The sequence below is a fragment of the Periplaneta americana genome, chromosome 9, assembly GCF_040183065.1.
Source record: "Periplaneta americana isolate PAMFEO1 chromosome 9, P.americana_PAMFEO1_priV1, whole genome shotgun sequence".
Lineage (NCBI taxonomy): Eukaryota > Metazoa > Arthropoda > Insecta > Blattodea > Blattidae > Periplaneta > Periplaneta americana.
This window is the reverse complement of record NC_091125.1, coordinates 137,912,720-137,935,274: the sequence shown is the minus strand read 5'-3', so window position 1 is coordinate 137,935,274 and position 22,555 is coordinate 137,912,720. Positions and strand designations below refer to the sequence as shown.

The following is a 22,555-nucleotide window of genomic DNA, read 5'->3' as shown; positions in this document are numbered from 1 at the left end:
TGCAGTTTTGTGTTGTGTAACTTTCTCCATTCTCCTGTAACTTTATCCCTCTTAGCCCCAAATATTTTCCTAAACACCCTATTCTCAAACACCTTAACCTATGTTCCTCTCTCAAAGTGAGAGTCCAAGTTTCACAACCATAAACAACAACCAGTAATATAACTGTTTTATAAATTCTAACTTTCTAATTATTATTATTACTATTATTATTATTATTATTATTATCATTATCATCATCATCATCTTCATTACCATCATTGTTAGGCCTATTTGTTATCATCATTAACAGTGGTTCCTTCATAGAATACGATATTTTTCTTCTCTGTATTAAATATTGAATATTATGTTTAATTCCATCATTCTCCCGTCATCTTACGTCCCATATTATTTTATAAGTATTACTAGTAGCAGTGCTAGTAGTGGTAGTGGCAGTAGATGATTTCATGTTTATTTCAATAATACCAATTGTGTCATTGAATCCCTAGGCTCGAAACGGACGATAAATAGAGAAACGCAAGGAAGATCTGTTTGACTCTGAGAGAGTAAGTTACTAACCCTGTCCAATATAGCATCTGTCATGTTGAGCACCCATTCCATTGACCCGTGTGACATGAAGCCGTGGATGATGAACACGGTTCTATTCTTGGGTTCGAAGCTGGTGTGCAGAAGGTTGAAGTCCGGTGTACTCTTGATCTCCACTCTCGCGCGATGGTTTCTGGGACATGAGATTGCTTATTAGAAAAGTTACATTCTAGATGTCCAAGTTGTTACAGTGCTTTCCATTATGCCTGTACCAAAGACAATAAAAATCTTAATTCTAGAATACAACAGTGAAAGTTAAGGAATAATACCCACAGCAAGTAATTTGGTTTTCTGTTCTATTATGCAGAGCAATGGTCTAAAATGTTATTATTATAGGCGCAAAGCAAGGAAAGATATGAATTATCTTTGAGTATATCTTGAGGTCTTTAGCCAGTGATAGTGTTATTATGTTACGTAGTTAAGATAACCCGCTCTCTTGTTATGATTGCACTTGTAGCATCAACGCATGCATGACTGTGCAGCCACACTGGAAGTTTTTCTTTAACCCTGTTTATTAACTCGTTAACCATTTGGTTGCATGAACATTTTTCGAAAATTTTAAAACAAAATCAAGTGTGTTCATTGATTTTTCTATTGTTCATGATAAAATTTTCTTGTATACTGTAAACATATTTTTGTCAACTTGTGCAAACATTTTTTTCTGACTATTACACTTTTACTACGTCACACTACTTTCGACCAATAAAACGGTAAGAAAGGACGTCTTTCAACCAATCATGGCCGCTTATCGCACAATTTTATCGCGTCCCTAGCATTTGTTTAATTTTATCGCGTCCCTAGCATTTATTTTTATCACTACCCTAGCATTTGTTTCTTTGTTTGCCAACATTTCAAACTGCACTGGTCTGGACGTCAAAAAACAGAAAATTACAAACCACTCCAGTCGATGCACATCACTTTCAAATATTACTCGCATTTTGGCATTCAAGAACAAGAATTAATAAAGATCACTGGTCATATATGAAGGGCACCATTCGGAAATCCTGAATGAGTTGAGGGATACACCATGTACACCAACGAGTTCACTTCTTTTACGCACACGTCCAATATAACATCAACTGAACCACCAAAACATTCAAATTTGAAAATTGTACTTTCAATAATTGTTTCTTTTAAAATCATCCATGTTTATTTTTTATTTCATCATCGTTAATTAAAACGTTTCTTGTTTATTTCATCATCCCTAATTAAAACTTTTCTAACACTTGTTTGTATTATTTAGGTTATGTTTGTTATAGCTTCTGCTATATATTATGGATAGTCACGTAACAGAGATTGTTTAATACTAAGATTTATTGAAAATCATCTGTCAAGTGACGTTGATTACTGGGATCCGGATGATTGAAATGGAATGCAAATGTTTTAATAAAAATGAAACTGAATCAATAAAGCCTTCTTGACTAGTAACAGTCCACAGAGTTCAATGATGATTCCATAGTTGGCACAACTGATACCGGTAACAAGAAAACATCATAAAACACTACTGCCATCTAGCGTAATGTTGAGATGGTACAATAATACATTTGAAGACAGTTGTATTTTCGTAAGCCAATTAATATTTTATTGTAACTTTGTTACTTCTAATCTTTATATAGCCTACTTTCTTCTAATCGTGTAATAGTCAATTAAATCCCACTCGAGTTTTGATTTTCTCTAGATAAATCAAAACCTCTAGTGAAATTACTGTTGATAAAAATATGAAGTTTCCACCAATATGGTATTACACCTTTTTTGTTACATGCAATATGAGCTATTCACTCTGAAAATCTGCAGGATCATTTCACTTCCATTCTATATAGTTTATATATATGTAATCAAAGAATTTTTCTGAAATGTGTCCAATATAGTTACAAGAAATTTGATTAAATATTTTCCGTTGAAGATGATCAACAACACTCTCTTCATCGATTAAACCAAATCTGCAGGATTATTTCACTTCCATTCTGTATAGTTTATATATATATATATATATATATATATATATGTAATCAAAGAATTTTTCTCAAATGTGTCCAATATAGTTACAAGAATTTTATTAAATATTTTCTGTTGAAGATGATTAACGAAAGGTGAAACTAAAATAATTGCTTTTTTTTTTTTTTTTTTTTTTTAGGAAAAAATTCATGTTCGCCCAAATGTATTTTTATTGAAAACATTTTATAACAAATTATATCCGAGTTTGCGGGTTCGATTCCGGCCCACATCGATGGCATTCAAGTGTGTTTATATGTGATAGATTCATGCCGGTAGATTTTTTTTATTATCCAATTTAATAAACCCTATTTCACCCTGAGGTATATTAGGGTCATAGTTGGTATCAAAATGCATATTTTGTAACCAATAAACAATAGTAAAATTATAATATAAAATTGTGGTCAAGGTTACAATTCACATGAATTATGTAGAAGAATGCACCTTAATGAAAGAATGGATCCTGTTAAGGATTAATGAGATGTTTGAGGAATAATCAATTCAAAGATATACAAGAATGTCTAACCGTTTCAGAGTAAATACACACCTAAAAAGATAATCAATAGTAGGCCTACATTCATATAACAAAGTTTGACTTTCACTTTCAAATTAATACTTAATTCATGAACAATGGAACAGTTAAGAGTAAGTAGATTTACAGGCATGTAAAAGAACTCCTGAGGGACAAAATTCCGGCGACGCTGATATAACCTCGGCAGTTGCGAGCGTCATTAAATAAAACGTAATTTTAAAAAATGTAAGAAGTTACATTCTTCAATTATCTCGAAAATAAAATTAGTAACAAAGCATAAAGAAGCAAAAAAATTAACGATATTTGGAATAATTTTCGGAAACATAAAAAACAACAAGAAACAAAAATAAAACAAGACAAGAAACAAAAATAAAACCAGACAAGAAACAAAAGCAAAATTCTACAAAAATAATGACCATGCTTGCATCATTGTATGGTAGTAAGAGTTTGGTGCCCGCACAAAAAAAAATTAGCAAAATACGAAGCTCAAAACTGAGATACCTGAGAAGAACAAAGGACTGCACAAAACAAAATCAAATTATAAATTAAGTCATATGACAAAAAATTAAATGTGGACGAAATAGGACATAAAATTGGATATCGTAACATATAAAGCAATAGGCCTAAAGATAGCATACTATTACAATCGAAAGGAATAAGAGATTTGGGCAGACCAGTAAAAATGTGGAGAGATACTGTGAAGACAGTTCAGACATATCCCTAAATCGTGAAGTGAGGAAGAATGTTAAAAATTTCCTTCGTGTGCTAAAGTCTTTTGCAAGGCGTCATGGGGTCTGATTTATGCTGTGTGAGCTCCAAGGCAAATGATCACCTGCCTCACTTGGACTGCTGGTTGTGTTACCTTGTGCTGAGGAAATAGCGTGTGTTGACAGTTTCCTTCCTGTCCGTTCTGAAGAGGAACCGTAGAGGCCTGGAAATCAACTCCGGCAGGCCGTAGCAGTCGACTGTCTCAGGCACCCCGACTCTGAAGGTGAGATCTTCTTCACCCTCTTCGAATATCGTGTCGTCCATGCTGTCCGTCTCGTTCATTACGTCTTCCATCATGCTGCGCCACATCTGCTCGTTCACCATGCCGCCTGAAATGATTTGACACCACTCAAATATTCACTTAACCTTCTAGAAATATGACACTAGTAATAATAATAATAATATTATTATTATTATTATTATTATTATTATTATTATTATTATAATGAGAATCCTAAATTAAATGGAGCACGATCACTTAAAATAACATTTAAAGTAAATCTAATTTGCATCTTAAACCCTAAGTTCGAACTAAGACCCACGAGTGTGACAGGTTCATACCTACACAAGTACCTTTCGGCACTACACTTATTTCGTTGTCAACTCACTCACTGCACTGATTCTATCCTGATTTCACTATCACTTCAAAACCATTTCACTGTTCAAATACTTTGCACAGCCATGATGTACTATAGAACTTCACTGACACAAACCCACTTCACCTACACAATAGACTTCACTGACACAACACACTTCCTCACTGATACAACACTTTAAATAACAAAATATGAATTACACCCTTTAAATAGTATGTATAATAATTATACTACCGTCTATTAGTAAAGTCCTTAAGCCTATTTTTAAGTATTTTTTGGTTATTGGTAAAGCCTTTAATAAGTCTGCAGGTAAAGCATTCCAGTCCCTGATAGTACGATTGAGAAAATAAAACTTTCCAGTGTCCGTCCTCTGTCTTCTTTCCCTCAGTTTATATGAGTGGTCGTTCCTTGATGAGTAATTTGGCGGCTGCAACCTATTTTTTATTTCTCTCCAGGCAGGCTCACCTCTGTATGTTTTGAACATTGCGCATAATCGAATTCGCGTTCTCCGGTCCTTGAGTGTGTCCCATTTTAATGGTGAATTGTTACAACACTTGAGAGCCCATTTTTGAATCTTTTCCAGTGTCTTAATATGTTCTAATCTGTAAGGATCCCAACATGCAGCACCATATTCCATTACTGGACGAACTAGTGATTTATATGCAATCTCTTTGGATTTATCAGAGCCTTTTCTTAGTCCCTCATCACAAAGTTTAACGCCCTCCATGCCTTTCCCGCTGTGTCAGTAATATTAGTAAGAAGTCAAAATGAAAGTTTTGTAAGTTAACTTGATAACAAAATAGAGTAAACTGAGAATCAAATGAATTAAAATGAAGTATCGGTATCACAAATTAACATCATAACTTATTCAAAATATACAGTATGTTAAATATAATAATATATTAATATTAATTTCAATTAAGTATTCTAAATATCTCCGACTTCAAATTTGGATTTATACAGTATATTTTTTTTTAATATAGATACTGGTACTTCAAGTCATTTTAAATTTATTCCGTAATTAAGGATGTATTTTTTTCAGCAATATTGTGACGCATTTTGTCATTTCAAAATATTTTTTTTTATTATAAGATTTTTTATGGAAGGAATTTAATAATGTATATTTAAAAATTTGTTCAAATTTATTTTCATTTTCGAAATCGCAGTGACTTCACATAGTCCCAAGTGTATCAGCTTCAGTTCTAGTACGTACGAAACCTCTAACCAGACAGGAGAAAAAAGTAAACAAGCCCTGTCCTGTTCCTCCATCTCCGTCCAACACTCCGCTATCAGTTAACCAGTATCTCCCCCATCGGGACCTGAACTTCGAAGTCTAATAATTATACGTATTATACAGGGCCATCATTTTATTTTTACTTCAATTTTTATTGTACCTGAGTTTTTCATACTTCACTCCCACCCCTTCTACTAATGAAGTTCAACCGTCCTCCACACAGATCCAAGACCGCATATACATAGTAGCCTTACGGTAATAGTAAACAGTACGTTCCAAAAATATGTTCGCGTTTTCCAGTGACGAAAGAGCTTTCAATATTGAATCATTTTCGCACAGGCACTGTCGTCCATTTGCCTACGTCGTATCCCGGTTTCCCCCACCAGATTTTATTCGCCAGCTAGTGGCTGGGGTGTCTTAGCTCTTTTCTGAGAACATTAATTTCTGTTAGGAAATGGACGTCTACGTAATATTATACAACTATTTAATATATCTTAAGTAAAAGGGCCTCGTTAAGTAATTAACTGTCACGTGATTTCCTCCCTTTCTACGACCCTACGACATAACCACTTGGACGGACAGTAGATAGCATGGCAGAAGTGAAGATTGAATTTACAGTATGTAAGGTACTCTTTTATAGAGTAGGTACAGAATTATTTCAACATGAGTTACTAGTACGAAAGACGAAACTGGTAATTGGGATTAGGTATAATAGTCTATAGTGCGATAATATGCACATTAGAACTGAAGCCTGTATCGAAATGAATGACCACCATTTAAAAAAAAAAATGTGTTTACATATCCATATTATGATTATTTTTTAATTTAACTTCATTCTCTATATTGTACGCTAATGTGCTGTAGACAGTATAATATACACTGCATAATGAATACGTCCACATGTACAGCTCAATTCGTGAGTAAAAACACTAATTTTTAATACTGTACTGTATTTTGATTAAACAAAAACCTAATGAAAATGATCAAACTCAAAAGCGCAGTGTTTCCTAGTTTACGTAAATGGATGAACTACTTTCCTTCCCTCCTATACCTAGTAAAGTGATTTGTTTGTATATTACGCCAGTATCATCAAACTCCAGTCGGGGAAGGGGGTAGCAAACGGTGTTGATCCAGAAGTATAGCCAAGTTAATATTAAAAATGTTATTAAAAATAAAATCATGTCCCTGTATTTTCCTTTCGCACTTTACCAGACTTAGAGCTGGATACGAAATGACATGTAGGCCTATTGTATTGGTTAAAATGCTCTAGTGAACCTTTTTTACCCATATTGATATATAATTTATTACTCTCTGTACAGTAATTTTAGAGCATCTGTTTTCATAAGATTGCCGTATTTTTTTTAATAAAAACCTAACTTGTTTTATTTTGTTTTCAGCGTACTGTTCTTTCAGCATCGTAATGCACTTCTGCTTGTCTCATTGTCAGACTTACGAATTCTTCTCACTTGTAGACTTACATGATGATGACTAGCCTACTTCTGATTTCTAAATTTGTAAACGTTTGTATTTCTAGTAGCCTGTCAATGAAGAGAAATAGACCTATGTTGGGGGTGATTTATGATAAAAGGAAAATTTGAACTTTGACTGGAACAATTCTACAGCATTCCTGCCTTCTTTCATTCGTGTACATTCTCGACGGAAGGGAACTTGGAGTCTAAAAATATACAATTCTTGAACATTTAATCGCAAAAGGAATATGTCGTCTCCTGGAGGTTTGCTAGCCATCCGGTCGTCTGTGGAGCAGTCATCAATGTCTTCAATTTGTAGAAATGGAAGTTCAAAAAAAGTAGCCCAAAGATTTACCAGACTCATATTCACTTCGAGAAAATGTAAGTATTATGGCGCACTTACATATTGTACCTGCCTGGAGAGAAACTAAAACTATAACAATAAATTTCATTGAGGATATCTCCCTTCTAGTCCACACCTGTGGAGTAACGGTTAGCGCGTCTGGCCGCGAAACCAGGTGGCCCGGGTTCGATTCCCGGTCGGGGCAAGTTACCTGGTTGAGGTTTTTTCCGGGGTTTTCCCTCAACTCAATATGAGCAAATGCTAGGTAACTTTCGGTGCTGGACCCCGGACTCATTTCACCGGCATTATCACCTTCATCTCATTCAGGCGCTAAATAACCTAAGCTGTTGATAAAGCGTCGTAAAATAATCTACTAAAAATATAAAAAATCTTCCTTCTAGCAATGAACCACGGATTTCTGAATACAAAGTCTGAGCATTGCAGCTCGGATTCTATTGTCATCACAGGAAGAGAAGTATTGTATCTGCTCTCCTTCTGTTACCTCTACTGTATTAGTAGAGTACGCCGTGATTCAACTCAACTAGTCGAATGAGATGAAAGAAATTTAATGCTATAGAAAGAAAATAAACAAATATGCTTTTACCGTACCAAGCCCTTCTTCCATCTCTGTGTCTTTGTCTTCGTTCAATTCATCCTTAAAGATGAACGGCGAGACACCTGATAGTTTCTCATACATGTCAGACACTTCTTTCGGCACAAACCTACTCCCGGGCAACTCCAGTTGATGGCAGTAAGGTAGCAACACCACCAGCAGCATCAGTTTCCAACTTCCTGTCTCCATCTTCGTCCTGAAAAGTACATATTTAAATCATGTATAAAATTTGGTGACAGCGAAATGATATTTGGCGAGATGATGCCGAGGATTCACCATAGATTACCTGACATTCGTCTTACGGTTGGGTAAATTCTCGGAAAAACCGAACCGGTTAGTAAGCCCAAGCGGGAATCGAACCCACGCCCGAGTGCAACCCCGGGGCAGCAGGCAAAGCCGCTAATATTTGAGCTATACCGGTGGCTGTATATAAAATGTGTTGAAGATATTACATTACGTGAAGTTTTTCACGTATAGTGATATTTCACTGCCCTCACAGCTCTGTTGAAGTACCATGAGCCTATAAAACGAGCGTTCGTGAATACAACGTAAGTGATTTTTCACATTTCACTAGCTCAAATATACATAGGTACGCCATGCATCATCCTTTATGATCTAGCGCAGGAATTCTTAACCTATGAGTAGGCTCCGTATTCCAGCTACCTAAAGACTGAAGTTAAAGACACATTGGGTATATACTGTAGCACACCGAACACAGATAATGCAACGGATAAGGATATAAACAAACCTGTCATCGCTGCGTGTTCGTAGAGTACAGTCAACTCTCGACATTCTAAAACTATAGTAGCCTAGTAAACACATGCTTGAGCCATGATGCTCATTTTCGTCGTGATCTTTGCAGTGAATAATAACGTGCATTCGTAAGTTATGGAATTTGAACATATACGGATGTTACTTGAAATGGTTTTATACTGCAAGAAATGCTTTCAATAGCACAAGAGGTTATCGGTGCTTAATGTAGTACAATTATATTTCTATAGTTTTATTGACATTTTTTTGTTTCATTAGCATATTGCACTGAAAACCAACTAATTTTCTATTCATTTTTCTAGGAATTCCTTAAAATTTAGATTATTTAATTTATTAATTGGGATGTTGGCACTGAACATCATGGTAGGAACACAAATCCATGCTGAACATAGAGTTAATATCTTCATAATTTTCAGATTTCGATGGGTACTGGTTCTTTTGGATTACTTTCAACACACTTTCTGTGCATTTTGGTATTGCAGTGTCTTTCAGTGCACTATTTTTGTCACTTTTACGTTTATTTTACACAACTTATATATAATGTTGTCTATATTGACAGTGAAAATATTAGTTCAAATATCCTCAACTACGCTCAGGAAACAAACTATCAGCTGTTTACGGAGTTGACCATCTTGTCCTTCTGTGCAAGGCACATAGTTACGTTTTGCGTTCCAACGGTGTACAAGTCCTGCATGACTTTTATACTGTACATAGTTTATTAGTAAAATGAAAATGTATACTAAAAGGAAGTTGTTATCCATATATAATGCTTTTTAACTACTGTAAGTACACATGCATTATTATTTCATTAAGAAGACATTTCTAAGAAGATAGAATGTCAGTTTTAAGAAAGAATATAATTCCTGATGAATGTAATTTTACGCTGTAAGTTGTTGATCTTGAAGATAGGTAATTGTAATATCTGGATGACTCAATGACGTGATCAGCCTTTTATATCCAAAAGCCGGAGCGTCCTCCCACAAAGAGAGCGAAACAAATCGAGCCTTCGGTAAACTGAATAATAGCCTACTGTAAGTTCGCGTGGTGGAAGAGCTTTGCATAGTGCCTACACCGCTAGGCGCTCAGTATCGTTGTAAAATTAAAATCATTCAGAACCGGTTTTGCAGGACTCTAGTTGTATACAGTGCCCGAGCGAGAACATTGTGCTCATCACTAGCATTTACCAAAGTAAACATAAACTAACAAATATTATGTTTAAAAAACTAATATTAATGGAGCTTCAAGGTTATTACTGTTTTTGCTACAGGAAATGATATACTGTAAGTGATACATCGGCATTTCCATCAGTATTCAGTATGTTCTACCTCGCAGAGAAACACGCATTCGTTCTGAGAATTCCTGGTTACTCAAGAATCTGCTGACAAGCATTCATAATACGTTCATGTAATGGCTTCAAGTCTTGATTGACCTTGAATGTTGGAGCGTCAAATGCTTTCGTTCGCATCGTAAGAGTAAGCGCGCTACAATGAGATGTTTTGTTCACATTTTATATATTTTAGCTTTAGTCTACTCCTACCTCATCCTACTACCCGCTAGCTACCAAGCACCGGTAGTATTGTCGAAATAAATGCTTCATGAATACTCTGTAGGTATGTTTTGAAGTTCATTTAATATTTTATATGAATCGCTGTTTTCTTACCATGTTCTGGATTATAAGCAGTTAACTCAGGAAATGTGTTCTAATATATTTAATATAAAATAACATTTTTTAATTTTAAAATATATACATATTTCTTTAGTTATTTCGAACGTAATAGTAGATATAAACGTTATGAAACAGTCAATCGTTACAGGATGCAAAATCTGCTAACAAAATTAGAGTAGCCGTAAATCTGTCTTAATTATTATTCTTTCCAAATCTCAGCTTCCGTTCTTATACAAACATCCGACACACTAATTGCATAACAGAGAAACCCACAAATACGATAACGTGAGTGTGATAACCCTGATCGGCCTTGTAAAAAAACAAAGTTACCGTTCCGGAATTTTCTAATTAAGCTCAGGAAAACCGCAGGAATTCAGCTAAGACTGCCGGCCTTGAGAATGGAACTCCAGACTTACGAGTAAGAAACTAGATACATATGTTTCATTGTCTCAATTACAAGAATGACGTTCATACACAGGACGTTTGAAAAATTCGAACAATGGTGTTCGTTAAAATAAAGTATCACATTTATTTATTTATTTACTTATTTATTTATTTATTTATTTATTTATTTATTTATTTATTTATTTATTTATTTATTTATTTATTTATTTATTTATTTATTTATTTATTTATTTGTTTGTTTGTTTTTTGTTTGTTTATTTATTTATTTATTTATTTATTTATTTATTTATTTATTTATTTATTTATTTACTTGTTTGTTTGTTTGTTTATTTATTTATTTATTTATTTATTTATTTATTTATTTATTTACTTACTTACTTACTTACTTACTTACTTACTTACTTACTTACTTCTTTGTTTGTTTGTTGGTTTGTTTGTTTGTTTGTTTGTTTGTTTATTTATTTATTTATTTACTTACTTACTTGTTTATTTATTTATTTATTTATTTATTTATTTACTTACTTGTTTGTTTGTTTGTTTGTTTGTTTGTTTATTTATTTATTTATTTATTTATTTATTTATTTATTTATTTATTTATTTATTTATTTCATCAATCTTTGTTCACGTCATGGCGGATTAGATGTGTTCCAGTTCTTAATTCGCCATCACTCTCTATACAAAATATTACAAAAACTAATGCATATTTAACCTATACGTATCCTCCATAATAATAATAATATTAATAATAATAATAATAATAATAATAATAATAATAATAATAATAATAATAACAAAAACTAATAATAGGTATAGCTCATGTATTTAAAACTCTTACTTTAACTCTTTCATTTCTATACTCAATCTCTTAAAAATTGTTCTGTTAACGTCATTGACTACTTTTCATAGTTTCCTATCGTGTCCGAATACTCAACATGTATAATTCCATATCCGTTAGAGCTTTGACTTTCTCTTCCCATCTAATTTTAACTCTAAAAAGAAATTTTCCTAATTTATGCAGATTGCTGGCGTTTAGGGGACCTTTTATAAGCTACTACAGCATTAATTTGCAGAAATTTTTTATCCACCCAGCCGTTTCTCAAATCTTTCGTTGCCTGACACTTTAACGCAATGTGCATTACGTCTTCAGCTAGTCCACATAAAGGACATTTATTCTTCTCTACATTCCCTTTCTTATTCTTGAGCCTCCAGATACCTAATTTCCACTATGCCATTCCTGTTCTCTCTTCTCTTGAATTTAATCTACTGTAATACAGCACATATATTTGCATTCCTTGTGTTTTATTCATTCTTCCTTATATTGCTAAGTTGAGCAATGACGTTTCAGTGTTACCAATTCTACAATGGGGAAGCAAATAGATCAGTGATCTCCACGATGAATTCCGAACCTTGAAACCATGCCATGTAGACCTACTGCCACGCATCGCGATGAGTTCATATCTCCATTGTTGTTGTTGTTTAGTGAACTCTCTGAAGACAGATTTGAACCTCATAAGTAACACCAATAAGGCATCACTCATGAGGCAGGTAGGTCAGGTGATAATGGGATAGGGTGGCCAGTTCCTTTCCCCCTCCAATGCTACATCACCGATTAGCTACATATTCCACTAATCAGACTTAATACAAAAATTGTTCTTTCTCTGAAACATATCGTCAATTGAGATGTTACTGTCTGATAATAGATATATATATATATATATCAGCCAGAACCTCAGTCAGAGGTAATAATGGACGTTAAACAATATTTTAATAATTACACTTTTAGGAAAGATTGTCATGAACATAATTACGGCAATTAACTATGTTACATCAACCAAAATATCGACTAACAAAAACCAGCGAAAATTTTGAAATAATGGTAATAAAAGCGCCTAATAAAATACCCAAATATTTATTTACTCTAAGCAGTAATGAATTTAGAAAAGTTGCCTCTAGGTGGCTCATTATGACATGCCAGAATGTTTAACTCTAACTTTTAATAATTGTATTTGATAATATCTATAACAATATTTATAGAGTCCACACCTGTGGAGTAACGGTTAGCGCGCCTGACTGCGAAACCAGGTGGCCGGGGTTCGAATCCCGGTCGGGGCTAGTTGCCTAGTTGAGGTTTTTTCAGGGATTTTCCCTCAACCCAATATGAGCGAATGTTGGGTAACTATCGGTGCTGGACCCCGGACTCATTTCACCGGCATTATCACTTTCATCTCATTCAGACGCTAAATAACCTGAGATGTTGATACAACGTCGAAAATAACCTACTAAAAATATATATTTATAGTGTCCAAAGACTTTCATGTAAATAAATAAATAGACCTACATAAATAAATAAATCGTCAACTCTAAAAACAGAGAGAAAAAATTAGCAATTCCTGAGAAAAATAGTATTTAAATAAACGTGAGGTTAAAAGAAAATTCTGATAGTACGTTTTATTACTCGTATATCAAAGAAGTACCACGCACATGTAGTTTAAATTTTAATATCAATATAAACTCAGAAATAATGAATTAACACCAATTTTCTCAACATCTAGAATACCCAATAAATTTACTTTTAAGGAATTTCAATTCCATAATTACACATTTTATTAAATTCCCATCGTTTTAAATTTAATTGAGGGCTTTGCCGGAAGAAAGGCGGATAGACCTATACACCCTTCTTCGGGAAAACGGTTTAAAATGTAGTGAATAATTATAGTAGCGAAATTTTATTTTGATTGTACTGTACATACCTGCAGGACAGGGCTGCGTGCGTGTATAACATTTTATTCAGGTGCGTTTTAAAACCTTAGATTGCATGTATCTCAATTCGTCATATTGGCGTATACGCCCTTTTTCCGGCAAACCCCTCAATTGTTTTTACAATAAAATAATTATTTATATACAAGTTCGTGAAGGTTCTCTTTTTGGCACGAGTGTAAAGTTTATAAAACGAGGCGAAGCTGAGTTTCACAGACACACGAGGGCCAAAAAGATAATTTTACGAATGTGTATCATACAATGTTTTTTTCTATGATAGTACAATAATAGCACGAATAATACGGGCTAAAATGTAAATATGAATGTTAAATTTGTTACTTATTTCTCTTACGTGTGATATTTAAGTAATGGAAGATTGAAATAATGCATTAATTTATTACTGAATGGTGTTTGTACATTGAATATTGCATTTTCTTTGGCAGCGTAAAATGAATAACAGTGCATAAGGTGATTACTTTTTTACGCACTAGTATTAAAAGCTCAATTTACGCATTGATAACAGTGGGAAAATTCAATTTTACGCACTATCATAGAAAAATGAGTACCCGTATTTCCATTATTTCCGTTATTTCTGTCATTTAGTTAATAGTCTTTAGCACCAGATATCTACACGAATTTCTATAAAAAAAATTAAAAAATCATTCATTCTTTACAAATGGAGTAGACCGTGAGAGTGAATAAAATATGATAAAATAAAGACCAAGTAAATCAAATACCCTAATCCATTAACAGGATGAGTTATCTTTATTTTTTTATTATTATTTTATTCGCGAAATAAGATTGTTAAATGTCACGCGAGATTTTCATGTCTTACGGTTAAATTGACAAGCGCGAAAAATTTTTGTGATAAATTTGACCTATGGTAATTCTGTCACCAGTACATCAATGATGATCATAAAAAAACAAGCTCTGAATATGTTACTACGACTCAAAATAACGGATTGGTTTATTACGTATTATGAACATTATTGAGGCATTTTGATTCTGAAACGAGACAGCTGCTTCCTAACATGCGGGCATTCCTCTATTCAAGAAGATTCGTATCAATCCTCTGCTTGCTAAAATCATTCCGATTCTCTTCCCTGTTGCGACTTTAATGTGTAACACTGAGCACTGTGTACCAGAGAGGAGAAATGACTGTAGGAAATATTACGCTGTTCTCTTTAGAAGGTAAAAAAAAATCGCCTGGTTTTAAGCTACGACTGAACAGCAAATTTTACATAAAACATAATCCCGACAAGCTGATTGTCGGCATTTTTTTCTAATTTGTTCAGCGTCTGTGAAACCACCTCTGCGTCCTCCTTCCGTTTCCGGCGGTTTTCTTACTTTTGTGCCGCAGTTAGTCTCGGCATCGTGAAGCTGTAAGATAAAACTGTAAGATAAAACATTTTTTTACTTAGTTATTTAACGACGCTGTATCAACTACAAGGTTATTTAGCGTCGATGAAATTGGTGATAGTGTGATGGTATTTGGCGAGATGAGGCAGAGAATTCGTCATAGATTACCCGACATTTGCCTTACGGTTAGGAAAAACCTCGGAAAAACCCAACCAGGTAATCAACCCAAGCGGGAATCGAACCCGCGCTCGAGCGCAACTCTGGATCGGCAGGCAAGCGTCTTATCCGACTGAGCTACACCGGTGGCTGATAAAACTTTATAAAGTATCATTTTAAAGTCTGGTTTCTTAATTTCTTAATAGATTTTATTTCTGCATGTTGCTAGGCATCATTAAAACGTTCTAAAGAGTATTTTTTCGTCAGCTTTATATTGAATGCTTCACGAGATATTAAATGCTTTAGAAGATGAGAATGTAAAAATCATAGGTGATTTTGACATGACCGCCATTTTGGAAATTATCAAGATTATTCGATTATTCTTTCTTAGCGAGCGCCGCGGTGGACCCCTCCCCCCTCCCCATGTGTACCGAAAAGTAAGACTTTTACGCTAAAAAGGTATTTTTGGAAGTATTATCTGCTTAAAGATGACGCAAGGCCACATAAGGCTGGAGTGGTAATGAGATTGTTCACTGAAATCGGCGGAAAATCTGTAGAAAATTCATCACATAGCCCAGATCTGGTATCTCAAGATTTTTGGAAATTTCTATCTATGAAAACATAGCCTAGTTTTGAAGCGGTACTAGGTTTCGAAGCGATCAAGGGATATATTTAACATAGCCTGTTCTATTATCTCAATGAAGCTAGCGAAAAATGTTCTACCACTCTTCAGTATGTGTCTCAGAAGCGAATAGAGCGTTGTAGGAAGCTCGTCTCTGCTCAAGTGATTTACTTAGATAGTAAAATTCCACCATACCGACACCTACCTGTGATTCTGAAGAAAAATTGAGTCCACAGACTTCTCGAACAATGTTAGTATTTACGATTCAGCAGATTCTTCAGAACTCCCATAGCACAAATCATATCTCTCCCTTATATTCTTAATTTCTAATCAAATAAATCAGGAAGATAGATTAGGACGAGGAAATAGGACGTGCAGTTTTAAGTTCATGGTTGTAAACATTATTGTTGCAAGATATTCACATCCTAAAGGATGTACTACGCAATCTTTATCACATCACGCAAACAGGAAACTACTGTCGAGCTATTTTAAGAGCAAAAAGCAGATAATCGTCAGGTTCAGAATTTGTAATGTAAAGTTAAGTTCATTGCAGTGAAATCCCAGTCATTCTGATTTGTTCTGTACTAGGTCTGTGGATGTCATACTTTGTCAGGATATCACAACTAAAAAGAAATTACTGATGAACTATTCAGTTATTCAGATTAAGTAAATAACCACTTCACTGTGTTAACATTTTAAATTACGGTGTTGTAATACTTGATTCACTAGTTTCGATGTTATTTCCGTCATCTTCTGAATACAATGAATTATTATTACAAACTGCCTCCCAATGGAGATAGATTCTTAAGCCTCAGAATACTGACATATGATTTACAAATATGAAGGCTGCATCATATAGGAAAGGGGTGAGTGTGGGATAGAGGTGATAATAACAGGAGGAATATATGGCGTAATGTGAAGATGCGATTAATTGATATCGAGAGGCAAGAGATTGAGCTCCAATGTTCGGAAAAGTCCTCACTACATTTACGATCAGATATCATGCTTAACTGCGGGAGGCGTGGCTACATAAATTCTTGTAACAAAGACAGTAGAGCAGGTTTAGCGTGGCTAAGATTGGGGGCATGCAAGGGTAATAAAATTGTCAACGAAGAAAGAGAGTGCCTTTGTCCCCTTTGCAGAGAAAATGACTCCTACAGACATATTTTATTACAGTGTGTCGAATTGGAACAAGTACGGAGAAAATATCTACCACCCTCGATACTAAATCAGAATAGGAGTTCGCTTGCATATCTTGACCTCATGGGGAATAGAGAATACGAACAAAAGATTAGTTTGTTCCTCTTGAAGGCGAGACAGATTAGAACTTCAGCTGCTGAAGTTTGTGACACAAACTGAGGAAAGGATAATGGTACCCAATTATACACTTTTATGTCTGTTTTAGGTTAGGATATATTATATAATGTGTTTTGTTATGCCATTTTCATTTTAATATGTATGTTCTTTTAGCGAGTGGTTGGATATAATCATAGGTGAGGGGAGTGAAACCTACAAAGTAGGACTTGTTTCACGTACAAAGCACGTACGGTCAGAAGACCCGTGCATTGGATTTTAGAGAAAATTATGATAATATAACATCTGTATGTATAATATTACTCAATAAATCCATCTATCTATCTACAAATATGAATAGAGTAAAATAAGAAGAAAAAGAAATTAATATGTACACAAAATCTAATTAAAATATATCTTAAGAGTGTAATGGTTATTTGAAATTTGACATGATTTTTTCAAAACTATTGTAACAGTGTCATCTATTAAAGATTTAGGTAAACCAAATTGTTTCCTAAAGAGTTTTGGAATAACACCACAGGCCCCGATAAAAAAGGCCAATCACGTCTATGTGTTTAAGATGGTATTTTTCTTTAAAGTATTCAGTAGTTGGTTCATAAAATATGTCTTTATTTTCTTGGTGAACTTCCTCAGGCTGGTCAACGCTGCGTTTATATTATGAAGCCATGTTTGGTGGTCTTCGAATGCGCCGATATTTTTATGCGCCTAGAAGAGCCATTTGTTGCTATACAGCTTACTTCCTCTTCCACCTCCTAGAATTTCTTCTGCAATGCTGTAGCAATTAAAGACCTCACTTTATGGTGTAACGCAGTAACAGTCCATGATCACATTGGCCTTGGACGTATTATAACACCATAATTTATAATGTTAACACTGTGAAGTCGTTATTTATTTAATCTAAATAGGTTAATAGTGTATCAGTGTTAAAAGGGTGTATACAAGGTTGAAGATAAAAAGAAATACTATGAGGATAAGACACATTATCAGTAATTCGAAATATACAAGCCAAATACATTGTAAATTTCATTTTCCAATATTTTTACAAATTTTAACATCGTAAGCTAAATATGCATTTATTTTTCAGACACAACTTTTTTATATGAACTAAATACTTTCCTGTTGTTTTTCTACTTTTCTGAAAATATAATAATTATTTTTCTAACTTTTTTTTATAATTCTATGTACCAAATGTATATTTATATCGCAGTAAATGTTTCTACTCCTTTAAATTAAATTTTGTATGCTGCCTAATTATTTCTTGTTTAGTCTGCTTATTATGTAAGCGTAAACCGTAAAACTTATTTTATGTTCAAATAATTTTTTTAATTTCTTCTGTAAGCAAAATATTTATATTTATACCAAGTTTTTTTTTCTATTCCGCGTGCTGTTAAGTCAGCAGTTGACTAATTTAGCTGTAGGCATTAATTCCAAGATCTTTTTAACTACTTATCCCGTTAGATAGATATCAGGTTACCTTAGCAAACCTTGATGGTTCTATAATCAAGAGAGAATATGGTGCAGTAATTTCTTCTGCATGATATAGCCTTATATGGAACACATTGAAAGACACTCTTTCAGCTTTCCGAATGACGGGACTGCCTCATTGGACAAAGCATAATAAACATATTGAGTGAAAACAAAAACAGACCACAAAAGAGAAAGGAGGAGGACAAACAAAAGGGAAAATTAAGTACAGGAAAGATAATAGCATGCATATAACAGGCCTAAACATAGTAAACAAACAGATTAGACATTCGATCGAAATTCTCCCTTTTTAGGAAACAAAGTACAGAAGATATTTTAAAATGGCAAGTGATCCTCTGATAGCAGCAAGGGAAACATCAGGAATGAAGTCGTTGTTCAGCTGGAACTTCTTGCAGAAACTGACAAAGAGGCGAGGTATTGTGCCCCTGGCGCCAACCATTAGCCCAACTACTTCAATGGAGGTGAGGTGATATTTCTCCAAATAGAATGGAACTGTGGGCTCATAAATTCTGCATTTTTCTGCGTGGACGTCAGCGGGCTGTTCTTCCTGTGCCTCGAACCTGACTGTCGGGTCGATAATGTATGCTGATGTGGAGCCTGGTGGAATGGCAAGCATGTCAATTCGCCGACAGGATCCCTCTTGAGAAATGCCATGGACTTCTTCGTGCACGGTGAGACCTTCTTTCCTCAAGGCTTCGGCAATCATGGACCTGATTCTGTGATGTCTAGAGTTCCGCAGTGTCTCGCTGAAAGGACAGGCACCCAAAACGTGGCCAAGAGTTTCAATCTCACTGACGCAACGACGACAGTGGTTTCCGTCTCGGGACCTTCCTGGTATACCACGCAGCGGACAAACATTAGCTGTCATTTTAAGAGCTTGTCTCCATTCACTGCTAGTGAGGCGATCAGGTTGTCGGATCCATTTATTGGCCGGAGTGAACTCCTTACAGAGGATGACGCCTTTCCCTTTCTGATTTAAAGAGCACCAAGATTGAAATGCTCGCTCCCTGAGCTCTTGTCTCACTTTTTTCACTTGAAGTGAATCAGAAGAGATGTTTTGAAGTCCAAGTTTATTTAAACAAACCCCAATTTCATTAGACAAGTTGCGACAAGGGTTTACATGGATATTTTGGGACCGTTGTAAGCTCTGACATACATTGATATGCTGCAAAAAAGCTTCCCAGCTAGATTTAAATAGTCCCAATCCCTTATATTTTCTGTCAGCATAAAGCATGTTGTCTGGTGTGTCGGTGGGAAGCTGAAGTATTTCCTTCAATGTGGTTTTAATGGGAACATCGGCATCAGAAAGAAATTTGGCTGGTATTTTATTCAGTGGTGTTGTCTGAAACTGATAAACCAAAGTAGGGCAGATGTAGCTGCATAACACAGAATATTTCTGATGATGTAATAGAGGAGTTGATGCAAGAATATCTAGTTTGTTCTTTAACTTATCCATACACTTGACTGCATCAAATACAGTAGAAGTGTGGTAACTTACAATGAGATATTGTTAGACTTTAGAAATTCCAACCAGACATTCCGAATACTTACAGATTATATTTCGATTTTTTCCCTTCTTTATCGTAGATGTAAAAAAATGCAGCGTTTTGGAGATAGTTAACCGTCTTATAATCTGGAATGTCTCCAGGACAGTAACAACCATGAAAGTTTAGAGTAAAATTATGCAATCCTTTTAGGGTTTTTGCTGATTTCTTTTAATTTTTTTTAAAGTAAATGTCAAAATTTTACTTTAAAGTAAGTTTTTAAAAAAATCTTACATGGATAAAAGTACAATTAAATGTTAAGAAATAAAATTAAAAAAATTAATTGTCCAGAATTCGAGCACGGGACAAAATAATCATTGATATTGCAATAATAAAAAAGTAAGTCAACATACATACCCGTACAAAAATATACAAAAAATTAGACAAGAAATATATGTATAGAAAAATGGGGAAACCAATTTATAATAAGAGTGTGTGAGTTTATAGATATTTGCTACGAAAACGATTGCGCTTTTTAAGATGTTTTACAGAGCTTTACTTATGCAAATAATCTCGAACTAAAAACATTCCCTGTCTAATACGAACCGGGCTATTGCATTAGGACAGTCACTACTTTGCAATGACACTCTTCTTTGTCAGAGATCATTAAGTTTATGCGGAAGGAAGTGACTTCTTGCATGGATGTGCGCTATGTCCGCTATCAAATTATAAATGGGTCCCTGAACAGAAAGTACTTACATATATAGAAAATGAATGCATAAGTAAAAATAGTCCTAATTAATAAATACATATCTATTACAGTATTTTTGCCACATTTGTTATGAATTGCCGCATAAAATTAAGATTGTATTAAAGAGCATTTATTTTTCGATTGTAGATTATAGGCTACTAGTGGCTTGTAGCAGCAACTGCTGCTTGATAGAGATGGAACATCACAATAAAATTCCTATACACAAAGTCCCACAATACTGACACTATTCATGACCTTCAAAACACCTAACACAGCTGTATTAATAACTCAAATGAAGATGAAGTATAGCTGGCGCCAGCGTTTTTGGCGTGTGTCCTAGATATACATTTATAAATATGTTGCTAGTACAGCTGCGAATGGTACCACTTCCTATACACGTCACATCAGACATTTGCCAAATACAGTTTTTGACTGACTGCGGCAAATGTAAAACACTCGCACTTAACGTTCCCATTACTTATTTCACACGCCAAAAACGGTGACGCGGACTGTACATTACGTGAACCACGGCCCTCTGCACAACACTACGAAATGAACTGCAAGATGTCCTACGGCATACGTTTTTGCTGCAATGGACGCACATACTGTATTTTTTTTTTAATTTTTACATCGGAATATACTGTCTTCATGCATAATTTCACTTCTTGAAACGTTATTACAAACATGTTCTACATATAGTCATTTATGAGTTCTTAATGCACTACATTTCTAAACGTTCTACCACATTTTCATGGTCGACCAGCTACACTCATAATAATGAACTAATAAAGAAGAAATACATTCACAAAGTAATAACACTATTACGTTTAAGTAATGCCAGATAAAAAAACACACGTACTATATTGAAACACGAAAAAAATACGTGACAGTTGAGAGATAATCAAACCATTATTACAGTATCGAGGTCTCGAAAAGCATGATCTTGTGACATCAACATCTCGCATGTACAGAAGGCTTCGATAACTACATTTATGAACGTTTTAAAGAAACACGATGTTTGAAATTTCATTATCTCAAACGTAGCCTTTCCTATACACAAAGTCCCACATTACTGACACTATTCATGACCTTCAAAAAACCTCAAAAAGCTATATTGATAACTCAAATGAAGATAAAGTACATTACGTGAACCACGGCCCTCTGCACAACACTACGAAACGAACTGCAAGATGTCCTACGGCAGGCATGTCAATTGATGCCCACAGGAGCAAGCGCGCGCTTTAGAGCCCAGGAGAGCCTGAGCGCTTTACAGCGGAAAGGAAAGAGACAGACGAAAGAGGTGGTATATGCCGCTTGGTCGAGCTATATTCAGGGATGGCCAGCACTGATTCAATAGATAGCCGGCCCGGATGGCTCAAGCGGTAGGGGCGCGGCATGTCCTTATCGCTTGGTCCGAAGGGTTGTGGGTTCGAGTCCCGCCTTGGGCATGGGTGTTGTGTTTGTATTTGTATTAGTATAAGTAAAACAAAGGAAAACAAAATAGATAACTTTGTAAAAAAAAATACGTGCCACTGTTTCTAATGTAATATTCCGAGAAAGTTTCGCACCCATACAGTCAGTATGGACAGCTGTGGAGATCTATGTGCGCAATATATATATATAAAAAAAAAAAAAAAAAAAAAAAAAAAAAGATAA

At 34.7% G+C, this 22,555-nt stretch overlaps 1 protein-coding gene across 2 annotated transcripts in view; it reads right to left on the bottom strand.

The window, feature by feature from the left end:
* LOC138706547 (pancreatic triacylglycerol lipase-like) overlaps positions 1-22,555 on the bottom strand; it is a 58,056-nt gene that overhangs the window by 20,237 nt on the left and 15,264 nt on the right. The window contains exons 1-4 of one of the 2 annotated variants that reach the window (XM_069835984.1): positions 16,071-16,205; positions 8,126-8,325; positions 3,969-4,203; positions 556-715 (exon numbers count right to left, since the gene is read on the bottom strand). In XM_069835984.1, coding sequence (XP_069692085.1) covers positions 556-715; positions 3,969-4,203; positions 8,126-8,318 — 588 coding nt within the window. In that variant the 5' untranslated portion in view covers positions 8,319-8,325; positions 16,071-16,205. Of the gene's footprint in view, positions 1-555; positions 716-3,968; positions 4,204-8,125; positions 8,326-16,070; positions 16,206-22,555 lie in introns of those variants that run through there. The other variant, XM_069835983.1, reaches the window with a different exon arrangement.